The following is a 25062-nucleotide window of genomic DNA, read 5'->3' on the forward strand; positions in this document are numbered from 1 at the left end:
GGAAAAAAAAATACCATACCACAATATGTTCTTGGGGAGAGTGGAAACCTAGACCAATCAGCTTAGTACCATTCTCTACAAACATCAATTTGCCTTTCCACTTTTTACTATTAAGGCAAAATATTATTTAACATATAAACTTCTGATTATGAAGAGTTTCACTACTTTATAGTTACTAAACAATCAGTATTTCAAAAAATGCTCAATGCCTGGATGCTATGAAATTTCACTGCTTAAAATGCCTGTATGTTCTGATATTCTAGAAATATATAACTAGTCTTCTGAAACAATAACAAAAAAGATATGTTTTATTTTATTATGTTTAATACTAAATGGGCTAATCTTCAAGTAAAAAAAAACTATTGCTGAAATAACTTCTAACACAACATATATAATATTGAGGTATAAGAAGGAACTAAGTCAGTGAACCATATTTCTATGCAATTTACCAGATATACTAACATAATTTTCCTGTTTTATTTTACTACTAAAATGGTAAGAATATGGACATATGTGATATAGTTCTGTTGTGATACTGTTTCAGTGTTATAACACAAAGTATAATACTCTTCTGTTTAACCATTATCTACTGATGGCTATGAAAGTTTGATGAAAGGAGATAAATGTGAAAACTCATGAAAGAATTTTGAGAATTAAAACACTACCATAAACAACATAAAGAAATATAGCATAGTGTACTTCAGAATTATTCTATATGTTTCTTTTTGAACCCAAGAGGAACTCACAGGAAAACAAGATAAATACTGGGTCCAGAAGTAATCTATTGATGCCTAAGAATGGAAATAGTTATCAAGAATAAACATAAAAAGACATATACACATACCCTCCTCACCAAAGGCAAGTACACAATATTTACAACTTACTTTGAAAAGCACACACAAAAGAATAGTTTGAAGGAATGATGAATAGATATGCAATAAAGAGAAGTACAGTAAAATGTTACTGGTAGAATTTAGGTGATAAGTATACACCTGGCCATTATAAAGTTTTTAAAACATTGCTGAATCTTTAAAAATATTTTATAATAAAATTGTGGGAAATACCTAATATACAGGTAAAATTATATAACCAATAAAAAATATCAATCAGTATGTCTTGTTACTAACTCATTTATAATAACTACTATTATAGTTTGGCATGTAACTCAAAGATTACAAAGTAAGCATTTCTTTTTTTTAAGATTTTATTGATTTATCTTTTATTTATTTATTTAAAAAATATATATTTTATTGATTATACCATTACAGTTGTTCTATTCCCCCCTTCATTTCCCTCCACCCACACACTCCCTCCCCCACCATTCTCCCCCCCTTAGTTTATAACCACGTGTCTCAACTTCTTTAGATTCTATATTTCCCCCACTATTCTCCCCCTCCCCCTATCCATTTTCTGCCTACCATCTATGCTATTTTCTGTGCCTTCTCCCCCATTCTCCTCCTCCCACCCCCCTGTTTCTAACCCTCCATGTGTTCTTCATTTCTATGGTTCCACTCCTGATCTAGCTATCCTCTTGGTTTGCTTTTGTTTTAGGTGTGGTTGTTAATAACTGTGTGTTTGCTGTCCTTTCACTGTTCATATTTCTCATCTTCTTTTTCTTATATAAGTCCCTTTAGCATTTCATATAATAAGGGCTTGGTGATGATGAACTCCTTGAACTTTATTTATTTATCTTTAGAGGGGAAGGGAAGGAGAGAGGAAGAGAAACATCAATGTATGGTGGCTTCTTGGGCATTCCCTGATGGGAACTGGCCCCTGCCGGGAACTGGCCTGCCACCCAGGCATGTGCCCTGATTGGGAATTGAACTGTGACAAAGTAAGCATTTCTAAAATTTAAAGCATACATGTATAAAATTTTCAAAATTTGTCTGGAAATTAAATCACTAATTTTTAAAACAGTTAAATTTTACAACAAAGCAGACATTCTTCCTAGAACTGGTACTTCTCTATAGAAGATCACTTTTTCTTTTTCACTTTTAGAACAAGTGAATGTTCTAAAAACTATACATGTCACTGGAATATTCTGAGTATTAAATAAGATTAGTATGGAGGTGGTCAAACTGGACAAAACATAAAGTCGTTCTTATAAAATAAATAAATAAAATTCAAAAGCACCTAAAAATAAAAATTATCTCACAAAAATTCCTAGATCACAGATTACATAGGGAAAAGAATTTAATTTTGCTTTGAAATGACGTTCACCCTCTCTTAAGTTATCTTAAGAAATACAACTAGATCCAGAAGTCAACTAGAAAATACAAGGACAAAAGCTTTTCAACAAGAGAAGGACTTGCCTTCGTTATTAGTACAAAGTGTTAAAATCTACAATGGCACAGAAAAATGCAAGATAAAGACACATTTGTATTTGCAGCATTTCAATTTTCAGACAGAAATAAAAATAAGTATTTACATACCTAATATTATTTTTAAGAATTTTCAAGCAACTGAAGCATTTAAAGGTTGTGTGAGTCTTCTGTTCTTCCTGGATATCTCCTTCATGTTTTCCATAATAAAAGTCATTAACCAACATGATCAACTTTCCTTTCTCTGAATCAACAGTCTTGTTTTTATTTGCTGTACTTGAAAATTCTGTTGTAGCCAGTCCCAAAAAGTTATTTATCATGTCTGGACAACAATACTGAAAAAGAAAAAAGAAAACCCTTATTTATCCTTAAAATTGATTCAGTGTTTACATCTAAGACCAGACCATGTAAAACTATGCTTAGTAATATATCTGGAAAAATATCCACTAAAAGTTTGTGGTGCATATACATAGTCAAAAAAACTCAAACAATAAACATCTATTATCTTAAACAAAAAAAAGAAAAATCTTCAAATCAGATTTGGCTAGTGATCTAAAAGTTTTTTCCTTGCAATTTACCTTTTCAGATGTATTTAATAATAATTTAAATATTTAAATTAACTAAGCTAAACTAAAAATCATTCACTTCATATCCATGTCAAGACAGAGTATAGAAAGATAATGTAATTTTATGTGCTAGAGTGTATGTGGTAATTATTAAGCGACACAGTAAATTTTGTAACTCTGGTTGAAGCTGGACATCAAGCACAGCTAACCTGCCATTCATTCCCCAGGCTCAAGGTGGTATAAAATGTATAGGGAAAAAAGAAAAAAGCATCAATTATGTCTTGAAAACTTCAACAGTTACATCTTGATATCTAGAATGTTTAAATATCTGAAGGGAAAATTTAGTTGCTCCTACATAAAATCAAGATATTACATAATATAATGTTCTGCATTACATAATGCAGAACACTTTCATAGATGAGCTTTTTATCCCCAACAAGATATAACTAATTCACTTATGTACATAATTTTTAGTTGTAAAATTTCTCCACAGCACTTTTTCTCAGAGAGCAATCCAAAGAAGACCTGTATTACACAAACCAGAAGTGCTTGTCAAAATGCTAATTAATTCCTGGGCCCACTCCTACCAATAAACCACAACGTCAAGATGTAGGCCCCAGGAGTACATATATTTTTAACAGCCACCCAGGTAATTCTTTTATAACATAAACCAACTGACTTAAACTCTTCCTAAATGTGTTATTTAGTAAATTAGTAGCAACATCAGAAAGTATGAAAACCTAAAAGCAACTGTATTCCATTTCTAAGATAACTATATCCACCTCCTCTTTCGTCACACTGAAATGTCAGATCATTGGTGAAACTTTCTGTGTCACGTGGGAATCTATCTGGGCCTTTGGTCCAAAACAGACTGGTAACATTTCCTTTAATTGCACTTATTTTTTTCACTTGTCAATTTTTAAACCTATGAAGAAAAGACACCCCCCCCAATCCAAAATAGATCAAAAAGAGAGGGGAAAGTACTGAACAGAATGGACCCACAAAAATAGACAAAATTTCTGTTTAGGTTGCACCCATAAACTAAATCAGAATAAATATATTAGGTCTATAATATAATCTCATCCTCTATAATGTACTACTCAGAATAAATACAGTTCAAATGAAGCCAGGATAAAAAGAAGAAAATGAGAAAGGTTTTTCTATGTTTCTAGATTCTTCTTTAGACACATAATATTTAAGAGCTCAAACTTAAGAAAGTTGCACTATTTCTAAGGACTTTTGCCAGGCTAAGCTTCTTCTTAAAAATGCTTTTTCCCCCTCTTTTTTTGGTATTTTTTAAAAATGTTGAAGTTACTTTATTAGATACATAGCTATGAACTGACCCTTTTATCATTACGTCATGTCCTTACTGATCCCTCTTGTTTTCCCCCCATGTTTTAAATTGTTTTTCAAGTATAACTGACACTGTTTTTGACTTTAAAGATAAATGGAGAAAAAGATGGTTCAGAGTAAATCTACTAGCGCAATTAGAAAAGAGACTCAAAATATATGTCTTACTATAAATGATGTTATCAGTATCATCAATTTGATAGACAAACCCCTCATCTTATCTACAGTTCTACTAGTGTTTACAGTTTACTCAGCCATCAGTGGAAAAAATTATAATGCACAAAAATTATATAATGAAGGATAGTCTCCCTAATTAGAAATGTGGATAATCTTACATACTCAAACATAAAATCTGGCTTTCGGACTGTAGAAGTTACTGTGTTTCATATTTGAAATGGGATTCTTTACTGAAATCTAGAAAATAATGGATAGAAGAGTGTGCTGCATGGTTTATATTCTTTAAAAATGTCTAATTTGGTACATCTATGAAAGTTAAAGCTCACAAATAGATATGTGAAATAGATGATCAATTGCTTGCTATTCTTCTATTTTTTAATAGAAAAGTAAGCTAGAATCAGCTTTCTAAAATAATACATTCACAGTATCTTTTAAATAAGATTTCATATACCTTTAAAATAGCTGAATGATAAATCACTGACAACTAAGAATGAACAAGGTGAATTGAAATAGGTTAAAGGGTGTAATAACTGAGAGGACAGAAAAATATCTTAAAGAAAATATTCAAAAGGCAAGAAAGCAACTTAAGAAATAAGAACAGAGCTTAGATTTAAGGTTTTATAGGACTAGGTAAATTTTGGATGGCATTGCTGAGCTATAGTGCAAGATCAACTTTTTTATTCAGCCTTAGCCCTTCACCATTACCCCCATTTCATCATTTCTTTTCCTGGGTTATTAAATACTGCAATCCTAAATACTTTACTTCCATATACTATAATTTGACAAATAGCAGACACTGTCTATACACCATTCACATTTTCATTTCTCCCAGTAGAAAGACCATGTTCTTAGGTAGGATTTTCAGAGCAAAAAAAGGTGGGAATGTTTAAATAGTAAAACAGAATTTCCCATACGATCATCATATATAAGTCATCATTTCCCCTTCTCCTGGGATTCACCCAAAGCCACAACAACCAAATTCTAAAAATATTTTCATTGAAACTAAGTGCCAGATAAAATCCAGACTCCACAACATATGAAAGCACTACTCAAAGTAGCCAAGTTCAGACAGAAGATATACCTATACACATTTGGAAGTAGATCAGAGCAATCAAAAGGATCCAATGGTAATAGATCTTAGCAAGTGTCAGCAAAAAAATATACATTCTAAAGGTGAAAGACACATACTGAGCTACAAAGCTATACAAACAGGGACCCCAAAAGACTGAAATTATCTTCTGAAGGGCAGGCCCCTTGTAGTACAGGCTTCGCCCCACTAGGTGAGTGTTCTAGGAACCCATCTGTATCAGCATACAGGTGGCATTGTAAGAGGCTGCATTTGGCTTCAAGAATTTTTTTTTAAAGACTCTTTCAACATGTTTGCCCATTTCATAAGTGATTTACACAAACAACATGCAGCAGTAAAATTTTGTTTCTTGTTGGGGAAAAATGTGACAGAAATGGTTGTTATGTTACAGATAGCTTACAAAGAAGCTACTCTGAGTAAAACACAAGTGTATGAATGGTTTTCCCATTTTAAACAAGACAAAATGTGGATTGACAATCAACCTTGTTCCAGGCATCCTTCAACCAGCCAAAATAAGGAAATGTGGTAAGGGTTTGTGGAGCCATCTTGGAAGACCACTGCTGAACTATTAATGGACTTGCAGAGTTGACTGAGGCATTGTGGAGTCTTATAAGTGAATTTTATCTGAAGATTTGAGCATGCAATGAGTCTCAGTAACATCCGTGCCTCACCTGGCTGACTCCTGAACACAGAGACAATCACCTGATTACGTGTCATGCTTTGAAGGAGCAAGTGGAAGCTGACCCTGATTTTTTTCAAAGTCATAACTGTATTACAACCCCAAAACATAACAGCATTCTAGCCAATGGAATGCTATTTCCACTGGCCATTTTCCCACAGTGCAAAAAAGTATGACAAGTGAGGTCAAACATAACAACAATGGTCATTTGTTAATTTGATGTGAGAGGGACTGTGCACTTGGAATTTGTTCCTTGAGATGAAACGGTCAACCAAAGTTTTTATCTGAACGTTCTGAGAAGGTTGCACCATAATGTGCAGAAGAAACATCCTGAGTTGTAGCAAACAGATGACTGGTTCTTCCTGTGGTCAGGTGACAACACACCTGCCCACACTGTGCTGAGTGTTCAGCAGGATTTGACCAAAAATCACATGATTTCTATGTCCCACTCTCACCTTTCACCCAATCTTGCCCCACCCACTTTTTCTTTTTCTCTGGATGAAAAACATCCTCAAAGGGAAAGTTCTTCAGATGTGGAAAACGTAAAAAATACGACAAAAACATTAAAAGTATCAAAATCAACAAGTTTAAAAACTGTTTTGAGCAGTGGAAAAAGTCTAAATAGGTGTATTGCATCAGATGTAGAGTACTTTGAAGGAGACTGAAGTTTACACATGTAAGAATAAATACACAATTTTTTATAAATAAATTCTGGGGTTTTTTTGGTCTCTCCTCAACACTCCCCCCCTCCTTTTTTTCACCCCTTCCTGACATTTATACTGGCCATACAAGGAGAATACGGGCTATCTTTTTTTAAATCCTCACCTGAGTACTTTTTTTCATTGCTTTTCTAGAGAGAGAGGAAGGGAGAAAGAGAAACATCAATGTGAGAGAGAAACACCAATTGGTCGCCTCCCACACATGCCAGGACTGGGGATGGAACCCGTATTTTTTTTATCGGATGATGCTCCAAACAGCTGAGCCACATGGGCCTCGGATACACCATCTCTTTACACAGAAAGAGCAAAATACTATAATATCTACTAAAATATTTTAAGTAAAGTGTTATCTAAACCTCGTATTTCATTTTATCTAAAAAATTTCTTAAAATCTAATTAAGAGCTTCCTATACCAATAATAAACTTGAATTATTTTGTAACAATTACACAAACTATATTCTGAACTGAGTTAAAACAATTATCTCATATGAAATGCTCCACTATTAGGAGTTCATGTTTAAGTGTTGAAAATTAAACATAAAACTCTGATTTTCATTGTATTGTGACATGTACATATTAGCATAGACACAAAAATGACGTAACTGAAGAAACTGCTGTTATATAAAACCTTAAACACAGAAAAAATGCTTGTTTTTTTAAAAGCTTGAAGCATGGCATAATCTAGTAAATAAACTAATCTGATTAATGATTTATTTTCATTTAAAATTAGAATAAGCATACATCATCATGTATATGAACCTAATTTTTTAAATTTAATGATTCAGAAGAAATTTTAAAATCTTATATGAAGATAATCATTATGAACATAAATTTTTACCTGTTATATGGAAATTCCAACATGAGAATTCTTAACAATTACTTACTAAAAATCAGTCAATAATTGTAGGGATTTGCAAACTTTTTTAAAAACAAACTTTGAAAAAGTTTTACCTTCATGTGATTTTTCAAAGGATCCAAAAGATTGAAATGAATATTGCACTTTGGACAAGCTCTTGGAAAAGGCGTGCCATTTTTAGATTGACTTGATGAGGTATTGGTACCTAAAATAAATTCAAAACATACGATTCAAAATTCATCACTTTTTAACTGTAAATAACCACTAACTGATTTGTAAATTTACTATAATTTCTAAACCATACTATACATTTATGTTTTATATGCCACATTTTATATTTACCTTTTGATGACATAGCCTGGGGAGATGTCACTGAAAGAGATTTAGCCGAAGGAAATACAGATGAGGAATTTGCTCCAGAAACACTTTCACTGGGTTTAGGTTTTTTTGGATTAACACTGTTCACCTCGGAAGTAGAAGGACGTTTTGATAAAAATGAACTTTCATTCACACCTATAATAATTAAAACAGTGGGAAAATATTTTTAAAAACTTTAGAATATTGCTTACAACTAAGTAAAAATACTTTGGAGGTAAATTAAGTAAAATACTAAGTAAAATGCTCTGGAGGTATTATAATTGAAATATCATAACAAGAATAACAATAAATTATAACACTGATATGATCAAGTAAGGGGATATAGAAAAGGTTTTACAAACATCTATTATGGACTATATATACTAAAATAATTCATAAAATAATCTTTCTATACAAGAAAATACTCAATATGGCTTCAAATAAATATACAAACAGCTATGATGAAAAAAGCCAGGCCAAAATACCCCAAGGAAAAGAATTAATGCACAGAGAATACTCTGAACTAAGTTCTTATAAATGAATTATCTTTTGATGATTAAATGATTTAAAGTTTGTTAAAAATATTTTTTCCTAAAAATTTAGAGACACTTTAGAAGCTTTTTATTTAAAATGTTCAATGAAAAGTTAGTTTCCCACCTAACAAAGTGGTCTATTCATGGCTTTAGATGATATTACCCCCATTTATTCCTATGTACAAAGTAAAAACAACTAATCCTTGTTTTTTTAAGAGAGAGGGTAAGGGAAGGAGAGAGGGAGAAAAACATCAATGTGATAGGAAAGCACCCATCAGTTGCCCCTCATATGTGCCCTGAATAAGGACTGAACCCACAAACCAAGGCATGTGCTCTGTCCAGAGATGGAATCAAACCAAAGATGTTTCACTTTGCGGGATGATGCCCAGCCAACTGAGCCACACTCCTCAGGGCAAAAACAACTTATCTTGATGAAAGGAGTTAGGTTTTTAAATTATGTTCCCAGAACCTCATGGGCTCCTCAAAGGGACTACTGGGCATGTCTGACAGAAAAACTGTCCTTCATATTTTATTAGACTATTGCATATAATTCTGTCTGTACAAGAATTTCATTCCTAAGAAGAGTTTTTATTTAAAAACCATCATCTTAAAGTTAAAATATTTTATTTAGAGCATTAGCAAGGAACGTGGAGATATTTAGCCTAGGCAAAAGTCCTTTCTGAAAATAACACAACAATGCATTGTAATAAGAATTCTAAAGCTGCACGATATTTTAATGCTCCCAACTGTACACTAAAAGTGCAATCAATATAAGTAAATATATTAGAAATATTCCAGATTTGCCCCCATAAGACTGTCAGCTGATTTCTCAATAGAAACTTCACAGGCCAGAAAGAACTGGTAAGAAATATTTCAAGTGATGAAAAGCAAGAACCTACAATCAAGATCACTCTACCCAGGAAAGCTATCATTAAAATTAAAGGACAGATAAAGAGCTTCCTAGACAAAAAAAAAACAACAACAAAAAACAGAACACACACACACACAAAAATCCCCCCAAAACCCCTAAAAGACTGGTATCACCTAATCACCAAACTGGTATTATATGAAATGTTAAAGGATCTTCTTAAGAAGAAGGAAAACAACATAAAAAAAATAAAATGGCAATACATACATATCTATCAACAACTGAATTTAAAATACAAAATAAATGAACAAACAGAATGGAAAGAGACTCATAGAAACAGAGAACATTTGATGGTTGCCAAATGGGAGTAGGTTTAGGGGGATGGGTGAAAAAGGTAAATGGATTAAGAAGTACAAATTGGGCCCTGGCTGGTGTGGCTCAGTGGATTGAGTGCCAGCCTGGGAACCAAAGGGTCACTGGATGGATTCCCAGTCAGAGCTCATACCTGGATGCAGGCCAGGCCCCCAGTAGGGGGCACTCAAGAGTCAACCACTCACTGTTGTTTCTCTATTTCTCCCTCCCTTCCCTTCTCTCTGAAAACAAGTAAATAAAATCTTAAAAAGAAAAAGTACAAATTGGTTATTACAGAATAGTCATGAGATGTAAAGTACAACATAAAGAATGTTGCCAATATTCTACTATGTACAGTGCAAGATTTATTGGGATGATCGCTTAATAAGTTAAGTAATGTCTAATCAATGGAGTGTATACCTGAAACAAATATAATAAGCTATGTCAACTGTAATTAAAAATAAAAATGATTTAAAAATGAAAAAATATTATAGGCTTTTAAGTCAAACAAGGTAAGTTCAAATCCAGGCTCTGTCACTGACTAGCTATGTATTCTTGGCTTATTTAATTAACTTCTCTAAGCTTCAGTTTCTCCTTTTTGTTATTATACCATGCTTTACAAAGTTCTTTAAGATAAAAAAAAGTGCATTTAAAGCATCCGATACAATATCTGTCACATAAAAAGCAAGCAATAATAAATAACAGCTATCATTATTAAAAAAGTATTTTATGTCTTATTTTAGAGGGAAAAATTATTCTAATAGATTTACCTGTCAGCTTTTTAATAAAGGGAAACATGTCAGAAAATTAAGCCACTACTACACTAGTAGGCTCCTCTGTTTCATTCTTTGAGATGACATAAAAATGATTTCTTTTCCATCCTCAAGCACAAGATTACTAATATGGCTACTCTATGGTTACTTGGGAAAGATTTTATGTAATTACAGTAGCATTCTTTTTATTTATTTATCTACCTATTTATTTATTTTCCTCACTAGAGGACATTTTTTCATTGCTTTAGAGAAAGAGGAAAGGAGAGGAGGGAGTGGGAGAAACATCAACCGGCTGCCTTCTCATATGTTCCCTGACCAGAAATCAAACCCATGATCTGGGTATATGTGTTGACAAGGAATCAAACCCACAACCTTTCAGTCCACAGGATGATGCCCAAACTGAGCCACACCAGCCAGGGCCACAGTAGCATTCTTGTAAAATGATCTGGCTACTTGAAAAGCCAATGGGAGCTTTTCTTCTTTAATAGGGAAATTTCATAACTCCTTTAATAGGCATTTCCTTAGTATTTGACTACATACAAATTTATTACAGCCACTTATAATAGCACTTTATAATCATATTTAACTATCCCATTTAAGTCATTAAATGAATAGAAAGACACTAATATAATTAAGAAATCAACTATAATAATACTTTTTCACACTACTCATCATAGGAGCTAATGAACAGTTCTTTTCACAGAGTATTTAGGTTATCAAAGGGCTTCTCTAACACACTAAAATTATTTTCAGATTTTTCGGTCCATGTTTAGTGTGAGTCAAACAATTTCAAAGTCAATTAGCTTAATTAATTAAAAGGAAGAAATAAATATTCTATTATTAAATGAGATTTAAAATTACCCAAGAAAGGCATTTGAGATTAGCATCATTCTTCTTTACTACATAAAAAACTAAAGATGAAGACAAGGACTTCAAAACAGAAAGTAAATTCCATATACATATGCATGAAGTTTCATTTTTTAATTTTTTTGAAAAAGTACTAAAACTAACCTGCTAAAGAAAGTGTTGGTCCACCTTGGAAGTGTGATAATCCTGGATCCTGGGTCAAGCCAAACAGTAACTCTGTAGAATTACTAGCTGTAACTCGTGATGAGTTTGTTATGTAACCCTGTTAAAATATTCCAAAGGGAAAATATCACATTTATTCAAGTTATAATTATTTTGTTTCATAGACTTTTATAAAAATAAATTCAACTGTATGCAATATTATAAGAAATCTTTGATGTCTCAATTACTAATCACTTATAAAATATAACTGTAATTATTACTCTCTGCCAAAATTATTATCTACTAAATCTAAAAGCAAACTTACAGGTGGCTTATTCCTGACTAGCTAATTAAAAAGGGGGGCAAATACTAGTATACTTTTTTCAAGATAAAAAAAAAACACATATAAACCCATTTTAAATCAAGGTTAATTACACATCAGAGAGTTACTAAAAACAGTATTCCCTTCAAAGAGCAAATAATAGATTTTAGCAAAACTTTGGATAAACGCAAGGAAAAACAGAGAAAAACATACTAATATAAACACAAATTTAAAAGCTTCTGCAACTCTATAAACCACAGAGCCAAATATCAGGGCAAACAAACTGAGAATCAATCTGCAGTATTATGCATCAGGGTTAGGGATGAATATACCACATGGTATGAGTTTTAGAATCATCTTTACTGGGAAAATCTGTTAGGCCAAGGGTCAGGAAGAAAAAGAGTGGGTTCGCCATTCTTCCCATCATCCCTCAAAAAACCATGATAGGTCAGGGAATTTCCCGTCCTGTCATGAGCAAATACGAAAAGTGTCTGACCAGCAAGGTGAACAAAAAAGAAAACTAGGTAGGCAGGGTTTAAAATGGAAAATGCATATAGGAATGATCTAGACCAGCAGGAGACATTAGGGCTCAAGGGAAGTTTCACACCTTCCAGCTAGCAGAATGATCTCAAGAAAAGTAAAAAGTATGAGATGAATCATTATGTGGTCAAGTATAAATGTATATTAACACACATATATGTTTAGTATAAATAATTATGAAAAGTGTGGTCAATATAATTTAGGGATATACAAGGTCTGTCCAGAAAAAGTCCAGCCATTATTAACATAATAAGAACAGTTTGTGTGGCACTGATGTAACCTGGCAGTCGAGAAGAGTGGACTAAAATGTGCATGCATGAACAATGATAACTTCACTGTACAGCCAGTGGGGGTGACAGACGCTACTTAGTGAGGACGTGTATACTGTGTGGCCATTGCATTTAAAATGACTGAGCAAGTAGAGCAATGAATCTGCATCAAATTTTGTATCAAAGCTTGAACATTCCTCTGTAGAAACTATTCAGATGATTCACAAGGCTTTCAGGGATGCAAAGAGTGATTGGCAGTTTCATCATGACAACACACCTGCTCATGCATCACATCTGGTACAGAGTATTTTGGCAAAACATTCATCACCCAGGTGACTCAGCCCCTCTACAGCCCAGATTTGGTACCCTGTGACTTCTGGCTTTTCACAAAACTAAAATCATCTTTGAAAGAGAGGAGATTTCAGACCATTGATGAAATTCAGGAAAATATGACAAGCCAGCTGATAGCAATTGGGAGAACTGTGTGAGGTCTCAAGGGGCCTACTTTGAAGGGGACTGAGGCATCATTGTCCTATACACAATGTTTCTTGCATCTTGAATCTTCTTCAGCAAATGTCTCTATTTTTTATATTACATGGCTGGATACCTTCTGGACAGACCTCATATATTCCAATACTATTATGTATTAAATACATACAAAATACATTCTAATGCTATTTATTAAAGACTATCATCAAGGAGAGTAAGCTCTCAGAGTGACTTCTGGATCATTCCATGTATCATAATCTAAAAACAAAAAACCACTAGAACTGCCAGAAAATCAAACTGCAGGGAAGTCCAACAACCAAGGAATTAAATAAGAAACATTCATCCAGACTGGTAGGAGGGGCAGAGTCACGCAGCTGGGGCAGAGAGGATGCACAGCAAGACGGTGGTTGGTGGACCTAATAGTCCCAAATTCATGTGCAGATAAACAAGGAGGAACAACAGGAGAGCAAGACAGACCATGCATGCCAGCTTCTAGCACAGGGAAATAAAGCCTCAAAACCTTTGGTGGTAAAAACCTACGGGGGTTGTAGCAGCAGGAGAAACTCCTAGTCTCACAGAAGAGTCTGTTGGAGGGTCCTACAGGGTACTAGAACATACACTAACCCATCCGCCTGGGAATCAGCACCAGAAGGGCCCAATTCACTTGTGGGTAGCAGGGGAAGTGACTGAAAGCAGGGTGAAAGCCAAGAAAGTGAAAATGTTCCCTCTCTGATCCCTCCCCCACATGCAGTGCCACAACACAGCAAAGTGGCTTGCCCTGCCCTGGTGAATACCTAGGGCTCTGCCCCTTACAATATAACAGCTGCACTGAGACAAAGAAACATGGCCCAAATGAAAGAATAGATAAAAACTTTAGAAACAGAACTAAGCAATGATGAGATAGCCAACCTATCAGACGCAGAATTCAAAACACTGGTAATCGGGATGGTTGAGTATGGTCACAAAACAAAGGAAGAGGTGAAGGCTATGCAAAGTGAAATAGAAGAAAATGTACAGGGAACCAATAGTGACAGGAGGAAACCGGGACTCAAATCAATGATCTGGGACAGAACTAAGAAATAAACATTCAACCAGAAAAGAATGAAGAAACAAGAATTAAAAAAAATGAGAAGAGGCTTAGGAACCTCTAGGACAACTTTAAACCAACATCCAAATCATAGGGGTGCCAGCATGAGAAGAGGAAGAGCAAGATATTAAAAACTTATTTGAACAAATAATGAAAGAAAAGTTCCCCAATCTGGCAAAGGAAAGAAACATACAAATCCAGGAAGCTCTGAGAGTCTCAAAAAAATTGGACCAAAGGAGGAACACACCAAGACACATCATAATTAAATTACCCAATATTAAAGATAAGGGGAGAAGCTTAAAAGTAGCAAGAGAAGAGAGTTATCTATAAAGGAATTCCTATAAGACTATCAGCTGATTTCTCAAAAGAAACCTTACAGGCAAGAAGGGGCTGGAAAGAAGTATTTGAAGTCATGAAAGGCAAGGAGCTACATCCAAGATACTCTTTGCAGCAAAACTATCATTTAGAGTGGAAGGGCAGATAAAGTGCTTCCCAGATAAGATCAAGTTAAAGGAGTTCATCATTACCAAGCCCTTATTATATGAAATGTTAAAGGGACTTACCTAAGAAAAAGAAGATCAAAACTATGAATAAAACGACAGCAAATTCATAACTATTAACAACTGAACCTAAAAAACAAACAAGCAAACTGGAACACGAACAGAATCACAGAAATGGAGATCACATGGAGGTTCATCAGTGGGGAGGGAGTAAGGGGATAATAGTGGAAAAGGTAACAGGGAATAAGAAGCATAAATAGTAGCTACAAAATAGACAGGGGGAGGTTAAGAATAGTATGGGAAATTGAGAAGCCAAAGAACTTACATGTATGACCCAGAGACATGAACTAAGGGGGAGGTATGTTGAAATGGGAGTGTAGAGAAGAGTGAGAAAGGGGAGAAAAAATGGGACAACTGTAAGGACATAACCAATAAAATACGCAGAAAATTATACAAACATCAAATCTTTATGTTGTACATCTGAAATTCATATAATACACACGTGGCAAACACAAGGCCCACGGGCAGAGTTCAGCCCCCCACCTTGTTTTATCTGGCCCAGTATCTTGTTTCTACCCAGTGGCAGCGCAGAGCTCTTGCTTAACTGTTAAGGAGTAGTTACATTTATACAGTCCTAAAATTACATTTGGCCCTTTGAAGGTAACTGCGAGGCTGATGTGGCCCCTGGTGAAAATGAATTTGACACCCCTGATATAATATGTCAATTACATCTCAAAATTAATTAAAAGAGAAACAGATGAACCTTCTTTACCACATGCTACACAAATTGCAGATCTGTGACTAAATAAATGATGGTTTTTTTTTTAAAGGTATAGAAACCCAAACCACTCTTAGTTATTATAGGCCTGATGGGAAGATACCTGTATTTGAGTCTTAACATGTTGTACAAAAAACCCAAAATCAATAATGCCAAATGACATAATTGTAACCAAGCACAATCTTACTACAAGATAAATATTTTTCCAAATACCTGCCTTTCAAAGAATGGAAAATATTCAATAATGTTCTCCAAAACAGTACTTTAACAGAAATATAAAGTTAACAGTGATAACATTTTCTAGGAAACAATTCTGGTTAATTAAGTACCACAATCTCAAAGAACAGATGTTTTTCAACAATAACTAGTTAAAATAATCCTTACCAGGGAATTTCAATGTCTTATAAAATAGTACACAAAGATATCAAATACAATTTAAGGCACTAGACTGAGATTTAGAAGATCTGCACATTTATTTAACTATGTAACCTTGGGCAAGTCACTTCTGAGTTTCAGTTATTTATTTACCTTTTAAACTTAAATGTACTTTCACTTTAAATATACTTGTATTACACAGTACATGTGTTTCAAATGTACTTGCACTTCACTGTACATGTATGAATTAAATCAAGTAGTTGTCACAATAGCACTAGTAAAGACCAACTATTATATCCCCATTCTATAAATTTAGAGACTGATTATGATATGTAAGATTCCCAAAACAGCCCTAACTTCTTATTGATGGAGTTCTAATTAGAACCCAGGTCTAGTTACCAAGCCTACGACTTCAGGCTACATTACACTGACTTTATAAGTGATAGATCCCTGCTACCTGAGACTTTAAAGAGATGATGAAGTATAGAGATATTCCATGAAAAAATAAATACACACACACAAAAAAACATGATATAAAATGAAAAACTACAATATAATTTGTTAACAACAGTGGCTTCCAGCCCTGGCTGGTGTAGCTTGGTGGACTGAGTGTCAGCCTGTAAACCAAAGGGTGGCTGGTTCGATTCCTGTTCAGGGCACATGCTTGGGTTGCAGCCCAGGTTCCCAGTAGGGGGCACTCAAGACAACCACAAATTAATGTTTTATCTCCATCTCTTCCTCCCTCCCTTCCCTCCTGTTGAATTATATAAATAAAATCTTAAAAAAAGAAAAAAGAAGAGTGGCTTCCAAAATTCAGAGTAAATGTATTCTCAATTCATTCCAGAATGTATCTGTCATTCTTAACCTTGACTGCACATTAGAATCATTTGGAGAGTACTTTTTTAAATATATCACTTCAAGACCCACTCAGACCAACTGGCAAAATCTCTCCTTTTAAGCTCCCCAAGGTTGGGCAACACCAAGTGAGGTGCTTTGATTTAAAACTTTGCCCACAGAAATAAAGCAATGTACTTTTTTAAAAAAAGATTTTATTTATTTATCTTTAGAGGGGAAGGGAAGGAGAGAAGGAGAGAAATATCAATGTATGGTTGCCTCTCGTGTGTCCCCTGCTGGGAACTGGCCCACAACCCAGGCATGTGCCCTGACTGGGAATGGAACCAAGATCCTCTGGTTCGCAGGCCCGCACTCAATCCACCGAGCTACACCAGCCAGGGCTAAAACAATGTACTTTTGAAAACTCTAGTTTCTACATTTTGTAACATCAAACGTACCACCCCTCACTTTATTTTTTTCAATGCTAGAAAGATTTTCTCTATTAAACTGAATAATAAAGCTTCTTTTTCTCATTTTTCTATCTCAAAATGCCAACAGCTTACAATAAGCACTACAAAACCACTGACTTAATCTGACTCCAACTAGTAGCTAAGAATCTTCGTATTTTTGGTAGATTTCCATCTTCCTTTGAATTCAAGACTGAGAATCAGTGGTGTGGGTAAAATCCCTCATTTCATAAATGAAGAAAATGAGTCTCAGAGATTTTGACAATGGTTAAGAGCAGGGCAGAATCAGCATTCAAGTCACTTGCTTCAATCTAAGTTTTTAAAATACTAGTCCAGGGCTCCTATCATCATTAATCATTATTTCAGAATGCTAAAGTCACAGAAAAGAATTCAGAAGGGGAGGGGAGTTGGTAGAGGGTAGGTGTTTGCCCAAAGATATTCTATTTTTTATGATATATAATATCTTCAAAATATAAGTGGAAGTTGAGTTTATCTAGCCATGCATTTTTAAAAGGCTGTAGCCTTTCTTTTCATTTTTATGTAAACTGAAATTAATAACTCTTCTATAAAAGATATCACCTTGAAATACCAACTTTTAGTGTTAACACATAGGTAGATTACACCTTATAGTAATATGAAATACACAAAAAAAATTATTCATACTAAAAATATTTGGATTCAATTCTTATATTAAACCCATTTACAAGAAAATGTACAGGTGGCTTTGGTAGTTGTTTCCCTTAATGTCAAAAGAACATTAAAAATTTTACTATTTCTCTCAGGCCAGTGTCAAATAGCTTATAAACATGAAAAAAAAAAAACCCACTGAGTTAATTTGACATATAGCAAAATATCTATGTTTTGGGTAACTTTTTATTTTAGTATTTTAACTTCTTGGTTTCAGAACCCTTTTACACATTTAAAAATTACTTAAGACCCAAAAGAGTTTCCATTTAGGTGGGATACATCTATTGATATTTGTCATATTAGATAGTAAAATAGAAATTTTTAAAAATATTTATTAATTTTAACAAGCCCATTATAGATTAGTGTAAGTAATTTTTATAAGAAAATGACTATTTGAAAATACAAGAAAATAGTGACATTGTTTTACACATCTGCAAATCTCTTTAATGCCTAGCTTAATCAAAAATTGCTATAGTCTCCTATCTGCTTCTTCCTTTAATCTGTTAGAAAATGTTGTTTTGGTTGAAAATATAAAGACAACATGGCTTCATAAACACATATATAATTCAAAAAGGGAGTATTTTGATATAATTCAGGATAACAGTATACAATACAACAACAAAACTCAATAGTTGGTATTAAAGGTTTTTTGGAATGTGGAATCGTACTCCTTATCACTAAAAACTTTTTTGTGCTTTGTTTCATTAAAATCTATTAATATAGCTTACATTATGAATGAATCTCTTTTTAAAAAATTTTTAATCATTACCTAAGGATATGTGTATCAATTTTAGAGAAAGAGAGAAAAAAACGTCAATGTGAGAAACACTGAACGGCTGCCTCCCATATAGACCCAGAGCTGTGACAAAACCCATAACCTAGGTATGTGCCCTGACCAGGAATTGAACCTGCAACCTTTTGATGCAGGGGATGATGCTCCAAACAACTGAGGCACCCAAAGAGAGCAAATGAATCTTTCTTTCACGCATGACTTTTTAATATCATGCAATGGTTACATGGAAAATAATGGTTTCTTTGAATTATGCACATCTCCCAAATCTTGACAGAGTTCATTATACAATGTCATAACATCTTAATACCACCACCCATTAGAAAAGTCTTTAAGGAAACTGTCAAGACCATGGTGGCAGATACAAGTTTTTCAAATTTCTATGATTTGCTTGAAAGCTCAAATTTTGCCATTCACAAAAAACACTATTCCTCTTTTTTCTTTAAGTGGCAGGTGCCCGTTTCAATTCTGTGGTAATGTCTGCCAAAAAACCAAGATTAAATAACTCACTATATGTTGTGGCCAGACTCAAAAGTGGCCTCCATGACCCCACCCTCTGGTATTCATGTCCTGTGTGATTCTCTTTGAGTGTAACTTGCTTCTAACCAAAATAATACAGCAAAGGTGACAGGTTATACATGGCTTTTTGTATGTGATCACATTACATTAGATTTTAATTTTATCCTGCCAAGATTCTCTTTCTCTTGTGGGCTTTGAGGAAGCAAAAAGCTATGACAACTCAAGTAATCAAATGCTGCCAATGCCACGAGAACCTGAAAGCAGATACTTCCCCAGTCGAGCTTCAAATGAGACTGCTACCTCAGAGCCCACACCTTGAACTTAGCCTTGTGAGATTGTGAAGCAGAGGATCCAGCTAAGCTATGACCTGACTCTTAACCCATAGAAACTGTGAGATAAGAAATCTGCGTGGTTTTAAACCACAAATTTGTGGTAACATTGATATAGAGAAACAAATAATAGTCATTCTTTCAAGTAAAAATGGTCTTATATTTTTAAAGAGTGGGTAGTTTAGCTCACAATTCAACCCAAGCATCTTTCTTCAAAATACATTATAGTCCAAAGAAGTGCTTTACACACACTACCCATTTCACCACACAAAATATTTTTAAAAGACACCTATTCAAAAGTAGGGAGTTAACTGAATTAATAACATCTCAATAATTCCTCGAGGGAATAGTATGATTGTAATATTTTTTAACTGTGAGTGCATGGTGGTGACTAAAACAAAAACTACTAGTACAGCCTGATATCAATGTCTTGAGGCATAAGCAGTTTACCCACCATTGCTTTTGCATCATAAGTGCAAATGTCAACATAATATAAAAGGCAAATAGTGTCTTTGTGTTATAATGACAATAGTGTTGACTCCAAAATCCATGAAAGAGTCTCAGGGGAAACTTCAGGGCCTAAAAATAGAACTCTGAAAACTGTCATACTAAGGCAATGCTCCCATTTTTTAAAGTATACATTTAAAATATTTTATTTATTTATCTTTAGAGGGGAAGGAAAAGAGAGAGGGAGAGAAACATCAATGTATGGTCGCCTCTCGTGTGTCCCCTGCTGGGAACTGGTCTGCAACCCAGGCATGTGCCCTGACTGGGAATTGAACCATGATTGTGTGGTTCACAGGCCCGTGCTCAATCCACTGAGCTATGCCAGCCGGGGCCTAAAGTATACATTTATATATAACATATATATGAGTATGTATGTACATATGTATGTAGGCAAATGTATATGAACTATGGGTAAGCCTGGATTGAAATCCCAAAACTATCATCTGCCAGCTGTGTGATGCTGAGTAAATAATTTAACATCTGTGAGCCTCAGTTTCCTCAAATAAAAAACAGGGACAATAACACTGCTTACTTCACAGGGACATTTAAGAATTAAGTTAGATTAATTTTTATATTGATAGCATTCAGCACAAAGCCTTACACATATTAACAGTTTGATAAATATTAACAATTACCATTAACTGTTATTTTTTGTTGAGGTATTTTTTAAGATCTTACTTATTTATTTCTAGAGAGAGGGGGAGGGAGGGAGAAAGAGAGGGAGAGAAACATCAACATGCAAGAGAAACATCTTGGTTGCCTCTCGTATGCTCCCTGACCGTGGACCAAACCGCAACCCAGCCATGTGCCCCGACAGGGAATCAAACTGGTGACCTTTGGCTTTGTGGGACAATGCCCAACCCAGTGAGCCACACCAGTCAAGGCTTTGAATTTTTTATACTAACTATGAAAGTACAATTTCAGAATAAAAAGCTATGATAGCTTCTCAAGAAATTTTCCCAATTAAGAACTAAGAACACTTAGCCCACTTTATCATCTTAAACAGTTTGCCATTATGCAATATTCATTACTGATTATACTTTTATTCATATTTTGATAGCACAGTTTTTAATACTATACCTATTTAATTTAAGCATATTATCTGATTTAGGAACAGGTTGGGGAGTTCCTACAGTTACTACTTTGGGTATTAGCTGAGCTACCATATGACATTTTCTGATGCTGATTATGCTTCTATTGAATGACTGACTACCCAGTCATTCAAAAATTCTGATAGTCCAGAATTTTAACTGGGTATGGTTGACACTGATAAATAATATCCAATGTATTCCTGGGCTGACTGTGTAGTTTCAGAAACACTTACAGGTTTAGACAAAGGCTGAACAGTAACAGAACTATCTGAAGATCTAGATTCAGGATGAAAATTTACTGGTGAGGCAGCCACTGGATTTGATGTTGGGTTCGTGTAGTGTCGACTTGTAGGCTTGAATGCAGCAGTAACACCTGTATTTCAAAATTACACAATATATTAAATATATTTCTATACAATCAATGATATCAAAATACTTCACTTTAAAATTAAAATAATAAAATAATACATACCTCTACTGAGTGCACCATTCTTTATTCCCCTTGAATATGAGCTGGGGTTTACTCTATTCAAAATATCTATAAAAAATTATATTTATTTTAAAATTCATTTGTTTGAATGAAATATATATTAAGGTAATAGACATTATTAATTGAAAAGAGGTTCCTGAAAGGAATATACACTTGTTATCACTGACTTAAGAATACAGTTCATTTTAAACATATGTATATATTTATCTACTAAAGAAACAAGATTCCAAGCCTTAATTATTTCATAGACTTAGAGCAACCTTTCTAACTACAACATAAAATCCAAACGCCAAAAGTCTGATAAACCTGACTACTTAAGTCAAACCTTCTGTATGGCAAAGAAACAGTTCATTATAATGAGTAAAACTTTTTCAAAAATACGTTCATATAAAACCTATAATTAAAGTATATGTCTTTCTTTGAGTGATGATAAGGCTGTATATGCACTCAGGTTTCTATTACTCAAAATCAAACCCCTGTCCAAATCCCATACCCTACACACATCCCGAAAAGCTTTGAAGTGTGTCCTTATAAGGGTCTCTTTGGATTATCTGCACCATTACTCTTGAGTTCTGAAAGGGAAACTATCAAAGACTGCAAACTAAAATGAACCTATAGTTTACCAGAGTATCTTATGACTTAAGGAGTTTCTAATCTACCAGAAGTCCATGTGAGCCTAACTAAGATTTGGAAGAGTGGGGATTTGCCTAAAATTGTTGGTTAGAAAAAGACAAAAGCACAAACACACCAAACATCATTAAAATTTACTTTTTTTCCCTCAGTAAAAAGGAACCAGATCTCACAAAAGTAGGGTTATTTTCTGATAACAGCAATGCAGTGTTCTATATCTAAGCACTACAGATGTCTTATTTAAAAAAATAATCTGCCCCAACAACTTAACACCATATTCATTCAGAAACTCATAATTAGGTATTTACCAAACCATCAAAGAACTATCACCACAGTACCTTTTGGTGGTTGTTTTCTACAAAACACAAGATTTTACCCTCCTTTCTGGCATTTCTATATAAATATTCAATCCACGTTCCATGTTAACATATTTTATGATTTACACATAACATTCATTACACATAATTCAGCATCTTAACAGTTCAGAAAAAAATCCTACTGGGGTCAATGTACTTTTTAACATAATTATTTTAAAACTAAAAAACACTGTTCTAGTTGTACACTGTTAAGTCATGTACAACCAGAATAAATTCAACTTGAATCTTAACTATCATGTTTTAGTAACAATTTTGCAACACAGTAATATTCCAGTATAAAATAATCACAACTAGAAACAATAATTAAAGAGAATATATAATTATGTTCTGCTACCAACAGCATCATTCAATTTAGAACAAAGTGGCATTTCACTTAGAACTTCCATGAGAGATTATCAATCTGCCAGAGGAAATGCTATTGACAATTCAACTGGTTAAGTTACTCTCCCTCTAATAAAACTGAATGAAAGTGTCGTAAGTTTAGGAGAAACAGGAACAAAAACCAGGCTTTCCAAAAATATAAAAATAGTATCTTAATCACACTTCTAAGTGGTGCCTTGGTAAGGAAACCTAAAATTTGTACATTATTTCTCCGCACTTCTATATATTTTTGAGTGGACATTTTAACTGGTGTCACGGCCCTTTGCTTTAACATTATAACAATGTCAAATCCAATTACTCTAACTGAAATCTAGTATCTACAAAAGTATTGAAGTGAAAAAGACACACTTTTCATTTTCACCAGTAACTTTACTGATTTGGATATTTTGAGTATTCGGCTATCTCCCACATGGTATAGCACTGATTGTTTCAATCAATGTCTCAACTTGATTGCTATCAACTTTAACTACTGTACCCAATCATGGAGCATTGTCCAGCAAGAAATCTCCAGCATGAAACTTTGCAAATCACTTTTAACACATTCAGTCAGTCATAGCACCTTCTCCCATACACTGCACAAATCTTTTTTTTTTTTTTTTGCATTTCAGTTGCATTCTCACCTTTCTTGAAACAAAAAAAAGCATAATATGCCAAAATGGTGCATATTTTTCCATCTTCAATATTAAAATGGCTGCACAAAAATTCACCAATTTTGGTCAGTTTTTTTTTCCAACACACATTGATATGACAGCTGTCACAGTACAATCTAACAAAATTGTTTCAAATGATAAAGACAACTAAGTGCTACTAGAAACCATCTAATGGAAAAAACCAAACCCAACAAATGCAAGCTGCAGGATACTGGGTATGGTCAGAAGTACCTGTTGGTATACAGGCCAGAAATTATGAAATCAATCCTTCACTGCCTATACATTTTTTATGAATGGATGACAATGTAATGAGGCAGTTGCCTGAATTTGAGAACCCCTGAGACACACAAACTCATTTAGTATATCCTGATATTTTAAACAAAGTATTCTATACCCATTTTTTCCCACTTCTGAGTTTGAGTGGGAGAAAAAAAAGATAAATGAACAAATAGGGTAAATAAACAAATAGGATAAATAAACAAATAGGATACCTGGCTCCACTAAAAATTATGATTTCTAATAACAAAAGACCTCCAATGTCACAAGCTAATCTGTTTCTCTTTCTCAGATCTGACATTTTAACCTCTTACCACCTTCCTCAAGTACCCAATCACATCCCTACCCTGTTTCTAAAATTTTTATTTACCTCCCAAGCAGCTATGCATCCCCAACTCTTTATCAAAGAATGAGATCATATGTACCTATAACTCAGTTCATAATTTTTTCCACTAGGAACAACACCTTATAAAACTTGGCTTCACTAAAAGTAAATGCTTACTTGAAATTGCTGGTTTTGAACTTGATATCTCTCCAACAAAGATTGGCTCATCATCATCATCATCCTCAACCTCTTTTACTTTCTTCTGCCACGGTTCCAACTCTTCTTCTTCACATTCCATAAAGAGTTCTGCCATTTTCGATTTTCTTATTCTCAAAAGGAAAGCAAACCTTATTAAAAAAAAATCAACACATAATGGTACTTCAGATCTACTTTAACAACCCTAATAGCAATTTCTAAATTTATATTTGTAGTTAGTACATGGTAGCAACAATAAGAAACTCAGAACTCACTCTCTTAGATGACAGATAACTATCTCAATGTAGATAAATAGGTAGATATAGAGATAGATAGGTAATGGTTGACAGTAGTCACAGGAAATTTCCAAAGTGAATTTCAGTTATATGTCTAGAATATGATTATATCTACAAAAGTGATAAACATTATTTAAATGTTTAGTAGGCCATCTGTCAAAAAACAAGGCATTCTCATTTTCTTAAATGTCACTAACATACTGAACTGATCTC

At 34.0% G+C, this 25062-nt stretch overlaps 1 protein-coding gene across 11 annotated transcripts in view; it reads right to left on the reverse strand.

Annotated features, from left to right (window-relative positions):
* Positions 1-25062, reverse strand: part of ZNF280D (zinc finger protein 280D) — a 93471-nt gene that overhangs the window by 55911 nt on the left and 12498 nt on the right. For 7 of the 11 annotated variants that reach the window (XR_005067605.1, XR_005067606.1, XM_037053960.1 and 4 more), the window contains exons 2-8: positions 24536-24705; positions 21702-21767; positions 21463-21602; positions 11649-11766; positions 8098-8268; positions 7851-7960; positions 2433-2656 (exon numbers count right to left, since the gene is read on the reverse strand). Coding sequence is in view for 9 of the 11 variants with exons in the window: in XM_037053960.1 (XP_036909855.1) it covers positions 2433-2656; positions 7851-7960; positions 8098-8268; positions 11649-11766; positions 21463-21602; positions 21702-21767; positions 24536-24705 (999 nt within the window). In the remaining 2 variants the exon portion in view is untranslated. The remainder of the gene's footprint in view (positions 1-2432; positions 2657-7850; positions 7961-8097; positions 8269-11648; positions 11767-21462; positions 21603-21701; positions 21768-24535; positions 24706-25062) is intronic. The other 4 variants (XM_037053957.1, XM_037053956.1, XM_037053959.1 and 1 more) reach the window with 2 other exon arrangements.

The sequence above is a fragment of the Sturnira hondurensis genome, unplaced genomic scaffold, assembly GCF_014824575.4.
Source record: "Sturnira hondurensis isolate 20B ecotype Veracruz unplaced genomic scaffold, ASM1482457v3 Scaffold0008196, whole genome shotgun sequence".
Classification (NCBI taxonomy): domain Eukaryota; kingdom Metazoa; phylum Chordata; class Mammalia; order Chiroptera; family Phyllostomidae; genus Sturnira; species Sturnira hondurensis.